Consider the following 13,128-nt stretch of genomic DNA (forward strand, 5'->3'; position numbering starts at 1 on the left):
CCTTGTAAAATATGCTTAGACATTATTTATTGTTTTGTTTTAATGCTCATGTGTAAAGCTGATGTTTCAAAAGTTATTCTGTTCTTTTATATATTTACTTATGTCATATTTCCTGTAACACTGATGTATATGTTAGTTCATTTCTTTTGTAAAGCCCGTATTTCTACAAATGTTATCTGTACTGTTATGTTCTTTAATGATATATTTTGTACCTTTGTTATTGTATTCTCATGCTATAATATTGTAATTGACATCAGGTCAGCAAAATAAGTAACTTGTAAGCATTCATTTCACTGCACACATTTCTGTTGGTCATAGTATATGCAAAATATGTAAAAAAAGAGGTCTGTTAGTGCTCCCACGTGTGTTAATAAGTCAGTAAGGGACTGGTTAACAGCATTGCTGGCTCTAAGGGCAATCCCAAAAACTTTGTGAGTACACAAGTGGTGGTTTATGGACTTGCTATATTTTCCGCAAGACTCTTCGATGGTGATTGTGCACATGCACAGTCGCAACAGTTGGCTGCTGGCCGTCTCTACGAGGACTACAGTGGGTCTGAATCTTTGATGATTCACCAATACCATTATTTCTACAAGGTCTGCACTGGGTCTGAACCTTTCATGACTCACCGTTATCATTATTTCTACAAGGACTACAGTGGGTCTGCACCTCTGGTGGCCCACCAATACCGTAATCTCTAACAAGACTACAGTGGTCTGTTCTGTGATGACCTACAAACCAATATTCTTCAAACCTTCGACTGACTCTGCTGTGGGTTTGCTCTGTTGTGGCCCACTACCTGTCTACATGTCAAGAATGAGCACTGTCTTTCCGCTGGAAGGACAACACTACTTCAAGACTGCATGGAAATCCACTACTTCCATGTGTATTTTCTTTTACTGCTCAGACTTTGAGAAAAACTCTGCTATTTTACTGTGATGAACGATCAGGACTATCTTTATGGACTGTGAGAAAATTTTAGCTTTTGACCAACATTTTATCAATAAGTGTATGCATTTGATTTCTTTTTTATTGTAATTATGAAAAAAATTTCAAATCTGTATTGGCCACTGCGCAAAACAATTTGTAAAATGTTTTGTGGGAAGCTTGGGGGATATGTAAGTACGCTGTTTAAGTTTTTATATTGGTAACGCCACGTAGCGCTCTGTATAAAAATCACTGGATGTGCTGCGTGCAGTCTGTGGCTAGTTTTAATTGTTGTCTGCCATTGTAGTGTTGGGCAGCTGGATGTTAAGAGCGTGTAGCATTGTGCAGTTGGAGGTGAGCCGCCAGCAGTGGTGGATGTGGGGAGAGAAATGGAGTTTTGAAATTTGTAAGACTGGATGTCATGAACTGCTATATGTTTATGACTTCTGAACACTAAATACATTGTTTGTTCTCTATCAAAATCTTTCATTTGCTAACTATGGCTGTCAGTAGTTAGTGCCTGCAGTAGTTTGAATCTTTTATTTAGCTGGCAGTAGTGGCGCTCGCTGTATTGCAGTAGTTCGAGTAACGAAGATTATTCTGAGATAAGTGATTTGTGAAACGTATGGGTTAATGTTAGTCAGGGCCATTCTTTTGTAGGGATTTTTGAAAGTCAGATTGCGTTCCGTTAAAAATATTATGTGTCAGTTTAAGCACAGTCATGTATAATTGTTCTAAGGGGACATTTCACACTGAAGAGTCAAAGAAAATGGTACAGCTGCCCAATGTCTTGTAGGACGCTTCCCCCCCTCCCCCCATCCCTCCCCCAGCACGCAGAAGTGCCGCAACAAGACGTGACATGGAGTCGACTAATGTCTGAGGTAGTGCTGGAGGGAACTCATCACGAATTCTGCAGGACTATACATAAATCTGTAAGAGTAAGAGAGGCTGGAGATCTCGTCTGAACAGCACGTTGTGCATCCCAGATATGCTCAGTACTGTTCATGTCTGGGGGGTTTTGTGGCCGACGGAAGTGTTTAAACTCAGAATAGTGTTCCTGGAGCCACTCTGTAGCAATTCTGGACGTGTGGGGTGTCACATTGTCCTGCTGGAACTGCCCAAGTCCGTCGGAATGCACAATAGACATGAATGGATGCAGATGATCGGACAGGATACTTAGGCACGTGTCACCTGCCAGAGTCGCATGTAGAGGCATCGGGGGTCCCACGCTACTCCAACTGCACACGCCTCACACCATTAAAGAGCCTCCACTAGCTGGAATAGTACCCTGCTCACATACTGGCTCCATGGATTCATGAAGTTGTCTTCATATCCGTACACGTCCATCCGCTCGATACAATTCAAAACGAGACTCGTCCGACCAGGCAACATATTTTCAGTCAACAATAGTCCAATGTCGGTGTTGACGGGCTCAGACAAAGCGTAAAGCATAGTATCGTGATGTAATCGAGGGTACACGAGTGGGCCTTCGGCTCCAAAAGCCCATATCGATGACGTCTCGTTGAATGCTTCGCACGCTCACTTGTTGATGGCCTAGAATTGAAATCAGCAGAAATTTGCGGAAGTCTTGCCCTTCTGTCACGTTGAACGATTAAAGATTCTCTTCAGTCGTCGTTGGTCCCGTTCTTGCATGATCCTTCTCTGGCCGCAGCGATGCCGGAAATTTGATGTTTTACGGGGTTCCTTATATTCACAGTACACTCGTGAAATGACCGTGTGGAAAACTATCCGCTTCATCGCTCCTCGAGATGCTGTGTCCCATCGTTCGTCCCCCAACTATAACACCACGTTAATACTCACTTAAAACTTGATAACCTGGCATTGTAGCAGCAGTAACCGATCTAACAACTGCGCCAGACACTTTTTGTCTTACATATCTGTTGCCGACCGCAGCGCCGTATTCTGCCTGTCTACATATCTCTGTATTTGAATACGCATGCCTACACCAGTTTCTTTGGCGCTTCAGTGTGTATATATTTAGTTATATGGGAGCAAGCATAAGTCCGTGTGGTACCCCATTATTCACTAATTTTATGCAGCTATGGTCTTTCTCCTTAGTTACTGTCCTCCCAGCTAACAAATGGTTCGGTTGTCCATCTACACATGTTAAGTTGTAAAAGTTTATGAAGCAAATAGTTCCTCCAAACCCTGTAACAAGCTGCGCAACAGCATGTTACCTGCTTCATCTAGTATCCCGCTTCAATAACTGCTATTATCGATACGATTTGATCTGCGCAGCTCTGTCCCGGTCGGAATCCAGCTTGCTCAAGGGATTCTGATAGATAATCCATTGCATAATTTGTCCAAAGAACTTATCAGCACTGTTCAATATAGCGATTGAGCGGTAATTCCTTGTCGGTATGATGCTTTGCTGTGATTGAGTAATGACATCAGTTTTGATGGCTTCATTTTTGTGGTACTGAAACAAATATCATAATGTCAGAGTATAAATTGACATGCCAGCTTCTTGTGCAGTTCCCATTATGCAGAAGGCGCTTGTACATATTGTATATTATTCATCTCTCCTTGCCTCTATTTTGCTCAGAATTCCAAACACCGTGCATCATCTTACATCGTCAAACGCTTTTCAGTGGTCGTCAAATCATGTGAACGTGTTTTGATTTTTTTTAGGCTTGCTTCCATTATCATCTACAACATCAGGGTTTCCCCCTGGTGCCTTTACCTTTTCTCAAGCGAACTGATATTCATCTGACAATCCTCAATTCGCTTTTCCGTTTTTCTGTATATAATTCTTGTCAGTAACTTCGATGAAGAGCAGTTAACCTGATTGTGCGATAATTCCCGCATTTGTCAGATCTTGCAGTCTTTGGTATGGTGTGCATGATATTTGTCAGGAAGTCATGTGGTATGTCGCCAGACTTATACAGTCTACTCACCAACGTGAGTAGTTAGTTCATAAAGGCCATCTGTTTGGATCACATTTCCCATCATTTCGATCAAGGTATCTACAATTTCTAGCTCGTAAATGTACGAATGTCCATAACTAGAAAATGCAAATCAAATCATTGCGAAACCTCCAATGTAGTCATCCTGGGGAGGAAGCGTTGCTGTTGCTTTCAGTGGCCCCTACGGATTGCCTACGTTGCTTCGTTTATCATTGCTCCAACAAGCCTCTCATAATTTTGGCTTAAGCGTGAATTCTATCTAGATATTTGTCCAGATTTTTATCAAATACGTCCATCTTTGCTTTTCTGAAGATCCTTCTAGGTCGTGGAGTGGATGATATGGGTGGGATACTTGTCCCAATTTCAGTCAAGATTGGATGGTGTTGGCTGTATGATAAGTCTTGTATTACGAATCGAGAACTTTGAAAAGATAATGTATTGTTATTTATTGTTACAAGGCATAGACCGGAGTTGCATCCTGTGTCCGAGTTGCTGATTCAAGTGCTCCTTTATCCTTTTCATCAAAGAGCAAATACAAGTCGTTGCCTTTCGTATAATTCATAAAGGATTCACCATTTTCATCGCTTTTCTTATACTTCCAGTGAGTATGGTGATTATTAAATTCTCCGTGATACGTGGCGGTATGTTGTGATACCGGGATGACAATGCAGCAACGTGCTTGGTTTTTAGCGAATAGTGACGGATTTCAGACGAATGAACAGCAGGTGTGGAGATAACTACCAGCATAGTGGATTAGGTTGCCTTTCATGAGTCATTTGTTTGACGAGTTCATCCGATGACCATATACTTCCTTGTGGAACACTGTCTGTGGTAAACGGCAGATATCGGAAGAACATGCAGTGGGCAGGACTGTGCTGTCATACAGGAAAAAAGTCACCGTCTTTTTCCTAATCTTGTCTTCCACTTCCTGTGTAGATTTCATGCTGAAACCATTCATTGTGTCCGTCTTTCGTTGCGGAAGAGTGGCGGAAAAGATTGCGTGTGAATGGTGGAAACGTTACAGAACATGACGTTATTAGAGATAGAGAATAAGCAAGTATATCTGTGAGGAACAATGACCCTACGAGTACTTTCTAGTCGAAAGGTCTTATTTGCATCTTTATTTTTTTCTTAAACTCTTGTCTTGATATTTCGATACTTTCTTGGAACGTGAGATTGAAAGCTTTTTTCTTCTTTCTTGCTACCTCCTTTAATCTTTCATTCCACCATGGTGTCTGCTTCCATCGTTTTCTGTACTTCCATATAGAATACGAACAAACTTCAATAAAGATTTTTAATAGCGTGTAGGTTTTGTTAGTGTAACTTGTAATTTATCAGTGGCTGAAAATCGCTGAACTTAAGATTCTGTATGAGGCAGGACATAAACAATTAAAGTTCCATACAAATGCATTTTGGCTGCATTCTCGAAACTTGTAGTAAAGGTAGTAGACAGTCGGCTTCCTAACAATCTGACTACATATAATAAATTGTCAGTGCCAGGGTTAGTATTGCTAAACGTCTCCGGTACAAGGAGGTGATGTACACATACATTGAGAATCTATTTGATTCATTAGATAATAAATTACAGGCTACTGGTTTCTTCTCAGACAAGTAAAAGACATTTGATTGCGTAAATCACAATATTCTTGTAAGTAATTTGCAAAATTGGACTGAAACAGAAAATGCTACATGGTTCATATCATACCTCTGTGACAATAAACGGATGGTATGAATGAGAAAGATCCCGTATTAAGCTGTCAGACATGTCAAACGGAACTAATTATATGTGGCATCCCAGACTTCTTCTTGTGTGTATCAAACTTTTGTCAGTAACATTAGTAGATGTCAAGGCTTTCTTTTAGCAGATCGTATAAACATTGAAGTGAATAGTAAATCAAGAACAGTTTTAGAGTGATGTGTTAATCAAATTTTCATGGCCTTTAATAAATGATTCGTAGCAAATTCTTGGCCTAATACTATGAAAAATGCACACTAAATGTAGTTCGGAGTTTGTAACAGGTTTCGTTCCAGTAAATACCTAAAATATGGCAACATGCAGACCTGTTAAATTCTTTGAATTATAGTTTTATAACAAATTCTGCTTCGAGGAGCGTACCATATACTTCTTGAAGTGCCTAAACAAATATTTACTTGTAATGTAGATATCGCCAAGGATGACATTAGAATAAAAAAATTAGCACATTTCACTTACTTTCATTCCATAAAGTCATACGTTATCACTTTTTGGAGTAGCTCATCAAGCAGAGGTGAAGTTTCCCGAGTACGAAGATTTGTAAAATGTGGTGCAAACTTGAAAAAACTGGACTTCCTTAAGTATTGCCAGTAGTATCATGTGCCACTTAAATTCACGAAGAGCCATAACATTCTTCCTTGAGAACAAGTGAATATTATTCCCAGAACAGCTAATATTTCGCCAATAGCTGTGGACACTCGCTTTTACACATAAAGGAAATTTAGAGACTCACATACACGTGGCTTGTGCTGGAGCACTGAATGAACTATTTAATCAATTGAAAAATATATCTAATCTGGCGTGAGGAAGTAGTAATACAGATTTGTTTCAAGTTGTGGTGTTTCTCAACTTTGCTGAAGGCATTCTTTCAGAAGGTATCGCCCATGTACACGAAATATACAATTAAACTGAATGAGAGGACAGGCCTTCTACGGTCGGTCTTACTGCATCTTAAAGGAAGCACCTCGCACTTTACAGAGAGAGGAACAACGTGAATCATATGTATTAACTTGTCAATGCTCTTTATTTATTTTCCAAATGAACTTGAGAAATTATGGACAACTCTGAGTTTTCCTCACTCTTTAGTGGTCACTGTTAGAAGGAAAACACGATTAAATATATTTTTGCATCGTCAGGAGGATTTCAGACACTGTGTTACTAACAGGATTAAAACACTTAAACCGCATAGTCCCTTCGGTCGTAACTGGTTCCAAATTACAAACAATTCACCTTCACCGATACTCTTATAACAAAGAAACTCACCAATTTTAGAAACTAAGCAGTTTTGTCATTAAAAGGCGCTGTTCCTTTATTTCATTATAAGGACTTCATCGCAGCTACAAATGTAGCACCTATGGATTCACTACATTGATTGAGTTGTGGATGCATCGGTTTTTCTGAAATGGAGCGGTTATTCGAAAGTATGAGATCTTTTTAGAGAAAGTTTCATTATTACACACAGAAAAAAATTATCTTCTCTCTTCGTTTCTGATAATTATGAATGATAGTGCATTACACCAGCATCTGATACGACCTTTCAGTGCAACATAGATAAAACAGTATCTGTTTAGCAATTAACAAGAGCCACAGTTGACTGATAATATACATTTAGTATATCACCCAACAAATTGGAAATTTCAACAAGACAATTTTTTTATTGAATGTGGAACAGCTGTTTACATCGTATTAATTTAAGTGCTGGATAAAGGAGATAAAACGAAGGAAGATATCAGTATAACAATAATTGTATTAGATGCTGCATCAGGGTCAAACGTAAGGCCAGTGATCCCTCTCATCAATTTCGTAAAAAGACCATTTGTTAATTATTTGAAGCCCAAAGTCTTTCAGTTCTTTGTCAGTGTGAAACTGAAAAGTAGTTTCTTAAAATGAAATACAATCATTATTGCGCAAAGATTATGGACCCCAAAATATCCAGGCTTCTTTTGGGATATTCAAAATTCGTATATACTGTAACCTTTCAGATCAGATTATTACCTAGATAAATGTTGAATCATAAAAATAACTTATACATTTTAAACAATATCCAGTAAAAAGGAACCATAAGCAGAACAAATCAGACACTAAGAGTTTTTAAGATTTATTATTTATGTTCCTAGCTTGACACCTTTTTCAAAAACGAAAGAACAAAATCAGTTATTTTACACAAAGATAACAAATCATAGTGAGTGAGGTGGTGCAGTGGTTAGGACATTGGCATTTCGCAGGATGGCGGTTCAAACCCCATTCTGATTTAGGCTTTTCGTGATTTACCCACATTACTTCAGGCAAATGGTTGGATGTTTCCTTTGAAAGGGCACGGCCGACTTCCTTCCCCATCCTTCAGTAATCCGATGACCTCGCTATTTAGTCCCTTCGACAGCAGGTGTAGAGCAAACTGAGAGGCACACTGCTAGTACTGCAACAGGCTATTGTAGCCTTTAAAAAAAGGTATCAGAGATGTCATGGCGTGAAACGGGAATCGGAAAAAAGTCGACGTGATTCTCACGAAACCTTATACGTTTTATGAACAACATAACTTCTCAGTCTGGAACTGCATATTTAATATAGAATCACGAGAATAAAATTAGACAGATTAGAGTGCGTACAGACAAAAATAAACGTTTTACCAGCACTGAATTTGACTGTGTAATACTATGGAAAATAATATTATTCAGATATACATACCTACCAGCACTGTGCAATGGTCTAAAAATATGCATGTAGATGGGGATGAACACTGTTGTTTTAAGTTTGGACGTAAAAGTTTATATAGCTCTGTATAAGTAACTTTGGAATTAATTAATGATATCTTCCGTTACATGTATTATGGAGTGCCTGGCGATTTTCCGACTTTTGAACTGGCGCGCCCAGATTGTTGCAGAGGTCTACTGTTTCTCATGGACCCGGAAACACTCCGTAACTTGGTATTTTTTGGATATAGAAATCGTTTACAGGGGAAATAAAAGGGATTAGTGGGATACCGAGCACGAAATAGTTTTAATTTAGTCTGACACCCCCTGAGCCATCGAGCAACACTTCGACGTACTCCATGAATTGATGCAAGCAGTTATTGTGGTCATCTTTCCTGTGTGGTTGCTGTCTCACGTCACCTTCCTCATACTCCGGAAACTTTGCTTGATATGGCGTTTGAGGAAGTCGCACGGGAGTTACCGCTGAAGCTATGGAACCCACGCCGCACTGCGTTAGCCGCCAGCTTATAAGCGCCAGAAGCTGGTATCGTAACGCGCAGTTTCCATAGCACAGCGACAGCAGTCCCTGGGAACCATGGCGCACTCCACGCTGTCCGTGACGGCGCTTCTTATGCTGTTGCTGGTGCCCGCGGTGCTCTGCTCGAGCCTCCAGCGGCCGCCCACGGCCACCCAGAACAGGCGTAACGTGGCGGCAGAAGTGGACGCGCTGCTGGCCACGCCCGAGCGCGTCGACGCCGCACTGCGCTGCTTCCTCGCCGACGGCGACGCCCCTTGCTCGCGGAAGGGCTCAGTCGTCAAGAGTAAGAGTCTTTCAGTTTTGTTCTCTTGTTTGTCTTCGTCTTCTTCCGAGACATCAGTCTTCTGAAACAGCGGCTGCCCTCCATTTCATGGTACCCATATTCTGTGCTAATCATATCTCACATATCTGGAATCCACAATGTCTCATGAACACCCTTCTTCAGCTACGCTTCTGGCCTTTCGAAGTACACCACCAGGAAGGGTAGCGAACAGGAACGGTGAACGGAAGGAGGCTGATGATACTAAACGGTGGCTAGTATAAGGATAGGAAACAAGTATAAGAAAACAAAGAGCTCCACGGGGAGACTTGCCCTATGGCAAAACACTTGATGATGACGACGAAGATAATGATGGTGATGATGATGATGACCTTACAGCATAGATTCAAAGCACTATTGGATTGAACGTAAACCATACTAACCTAAGGACAGTACACACATCCATGGCAGAGGCAGGATTCGAACCTGCGACCGTAGCAGCCCGGGGCTTGCGACTGCAGCGTCTAGAACCACTCGACCACAGCGACCGCAACAGCGCAGAGTACATGATTGAATTATACGTGAACTATGGGTATAGAGGAGGCCAGGTGGCACATTTGGCAACAGCTATTGTCCTATCCTGCACTGGCGTCAAGTCCAGTTGAGTTGAGATGGAAGATATTGGTAAGTCATTTGACGCTGCTTCAACTCTGCTAGCCTCACAACAACACACGGCTAGTCGTTTTCAGTTGGTGATATACCTGGTTCAAAAATGGCACTGAGCACGATGGGACTTAACTTCTAAGGTCATTGGTCCCCTAGAACTTAGAACCACTTAAACATAACTATCCTAAGGACATCACACACATCCATGCCCGAGGCAGGATTCGAACTTGCGACCGTAGCGGTCGCGCGGTTCCAGACTGTAGCGCCTAGAACCGCTTGGCCATCCCGGCCGGCGACGTACCTGGAAAACGACCTCCACCGGTCAGCAGTCAAACACCGTCTCTACTGAGGGAGACCGGTACTGCATGGACAACCTGCAGTCTTGTGTTTTTTTCATTAAAGATATCGTTACTGAGACCTCAAAGATAGCACACAGCCACTAGCCTTAACAAGTCAGAAATGGGACGGCTGTTGTCCAAAACTGTCGGTTATGGGAAATAGATTTGATCGTTTGATGTAGCCACTAGCACTCCATATCACCCCCGTCTGACGATAATGAAAATCAGCCTAGCAACAGTTGTTCTCGCAGGAGCCTCCACACATGAAGACTTCCATCGTGGTATACGCAGGACATGGACTCGTGAAAAGACGACGTGATGCTACTGGTGTGTACAGCGCTGTCGTTGGGTGCACCACATTTTGTCTCTGGTGCAGCGTCAAGCGGAGCTGAAGCAATCTCTACCGTACCGACAATCGGTGGCGGTCCACAAATCATCACATTGTCCGTCTGGGTCAAAGTCTTGTTGCAAACACCCCAAATTCTGACAAGGCATGTAAATTGGCTGTACGATCCGCATGGCTAGGAGAGCCAAATTTCTGTACTATCTTCGCATGAAAGCGTCGTAATTCTGCATGGAATTATGGACCTCTAGAAGCCATCGATACCACACTCTCGTGACACCCACTCCTAGCATTCCGATCAACGCAAGCAACAATTTCGCGGTACGGTGAGCTGCACTCTCCATTGGTGGCATCCTCAAGTGTTAGTTGATGCCTCACGTTCTCACACAGTGTATAACACAACCTTCCTACAATCAATCAAATTCAATTACGTATTCCAATTGAGAAAACATTTCTGACGGTGGCTTTTTTTAAACATAGTATGGTATATTAGAAGTGAGAGCCACTTCCACCCCGAAAGTTTCGTACACGCTACATCACTGACGAACTCACTGCTACCAACATGCATTGGCGTTTATTTCATGAGACACTTGTCTCTGTTGGTCCAAGTGAAAATAGATTACAAATATTTTTACCGAATCAAAAGTAATTTGGGACGATGGATTTAAGAGCCTGACCTTGTATAGAGAATGCTCTTTGCGTTACCCCAGCACTCTACATATCGCAGCCTGTAGTACATTTCATGCCCATTTGACATTTCCTGCCTTCTGGATTCAAGGCATTGCAATTTTATTGACTAGGAGTGTATAACAGTTAAGTTTTCTTGTCATTCCCGTTTCAAGTTTACGGTTATATGAATGTGGTAATCGTCTACGTTCCTGAAGACTGTTGTTCAAAATTACTTTCCAGGACTGATTTACAACAAAATAAGGGACAACTGCGCTGACTGCCCAGAGGACTACAATAAGGGTGTCTCCAGACTGCTGGCACACGTCTCCCTGCATCGGCCGAGAGAGATGTATCAACTAATTGCTAAGAACGATCCAACTGGATATTTCCTCAACAAGTACAGTCAAATATGGAAAGCAGAAAGTATTTTAATGTGAGCCTGTTCCTCGGAATGTGCATTTAGAACTTTTATATGTAATTTATTTCTTTTTTGTTATGTAATCATTGTATGACATTAAAGATAAGACTTTTCGTTTTCTATCTTTTGCTGCTTTTATCCTCTACTGACTAAATTACAGTTGTTCAGGGTGTCGCCTCGTTGGGTCATAGATTTCATGGGAGTTCAATGCAGCGAGTAACAGCCTAGTATGTACGTAAGTTATGTCTACAACACTGTTTAGTACAATTTTGACTCAAGTGGAATTTGCCATAGCACAACTGTTAAAAGAAATTATCGAATGACATTGATGAAAGAATATATACGTAGAGAGAGACAGAAAGGGAGAAATGGCTCTCAGCACTATGGGACTCAACTTCTGAGGTCATTAGTGCCCTAGAACGTAGAACGAGTTAAACCTAACTAACCTAAGGACATCAAACACATCCATTCCCGAGACAGGATTCGAACTTACGGCCGTAGCGGTCTCGCGGTTCCAGACTGCAGCGCCTAGAACCGCAAGGCCACTTCGGCCGGCAGAAAGAGAGAGACAGCACATGATAGCATACGATATTACATAAACGAGTAGATCCAAAGACACTTCCATAAATTGAAAACGTTACAAGATAAGTAATTGTAGGGATTAGGTACCGAACTGTTTACTCTCACATTGATACACCACTACGGGCGATCGCTGCAGAAGCCAATACCATTTTTCCATTGTTGACGGTTACGTTCATTTTTAAATGGTTTATTCTATAATGTTTTTTCAATATTACGATTCTAGGCGACCGAAGGTGAGGAGTGCTGAAATATCAGTAAATGTAAAACATGAAGTACAGGCCTAGATGAGTATAATACCTTTATGAGAAATGTTTAACTGATACTTTATTGACTTTCTGCCTTATGGCTCCTGGGCATGGTAAAAATTTGTCAAACGTTACTAGTTTGGACAAATATTTGTACGTTTTCTGCGTTGTTGGACGTGCTGATGTTTCGCCTGGCGTGTTTTGTGAAAAAAAAGAGTTCTATTACAATTTATGTCACTGCATCGCCAGGCTCCACAAGTGTGGAAACTACGAACAAGGATAAAAACAAAAGATCACTAGCAATTACCAAAATGGGAGAAGCGTTACGTCTTTCCCAGTCGTACATTACGCACAGAGAATTAAGAAAAAAATCAATATTCTAAGCCCAAAATTCAGTCGGGAGTGTAACAAAAAAATAGAAGTTCTCTAGTACTTCAATGAACGATGTATGTGTTCCAGCGTTAAGGTATTTCAGTGCACTATCATTCCAGTTTCAGCTATATCAGAATAGGTTTTCGCATACTTGATTCTACTTTTCCAGTGTGAGGCTAAGTGATTCTTAGCAAGTTATTACAGGTTTCTCTGTCCATTCGGTGAAAGTTGTTGTAATCATCACGTTATGAGTGTAATATTTCCTTTAGATAATTTTCAGGGATTTTCAAGTTGATTAACTGCCGAATAGTACGCACTTCATGGAAATTAATCTAATGTAAATAAAAAAGAAGCCCGTAGTTTTTATGAACGTTACGAAATGCCACTATCACCTGGAGCTT

The 13,128-nt window shown here is 41.1% G+C and overlaps 1 protein-coding gene across 1 annotated transcript; it reads left to right on the forward strand.

Annotated features, from left to right (window-relative positions):
• The first annotated feature begins 8,869 nt into the window (after window positions 1–8,869).
• Window positions 8,870–11,547, forward strand: LOC126273288 (uncharacterized). Its single transcript, XM_049976832.1, has 2 exons — window positions 8,870–9,118; window positions 11,351–11,547. Exons 1-2 carry the CDS (start codon window positions 8,893–8,895, stop codon window positions 11,545–11,547), a joined length of 423 nt encoding a protein of 140 aa, XP_049832789.1. The 5' UTR covers window positions 8,870–8,892.
• The last annotated feature ends 1,581 nt before the right edge of the window (window positions 11,548–13,128 follow it).

The sequence above is a fragment of the Schistocerca gregaria genome, chromosome 5 (genome assembly GCF_023897955.1).
Source record: "Schistocerca gregaria isolate iqSchGreg1 chromosome 5, iqSchGreg1.2, whole genome shotgun sequence".
In the NCBI taxonomy this organism is placed as follows: domain Eukaryota; kingdom Metazoa; phylum Arthropoda; class Insecta; order Orthoptera; family Acrididae; genus Schistocerca; species Schistocerca gregaria.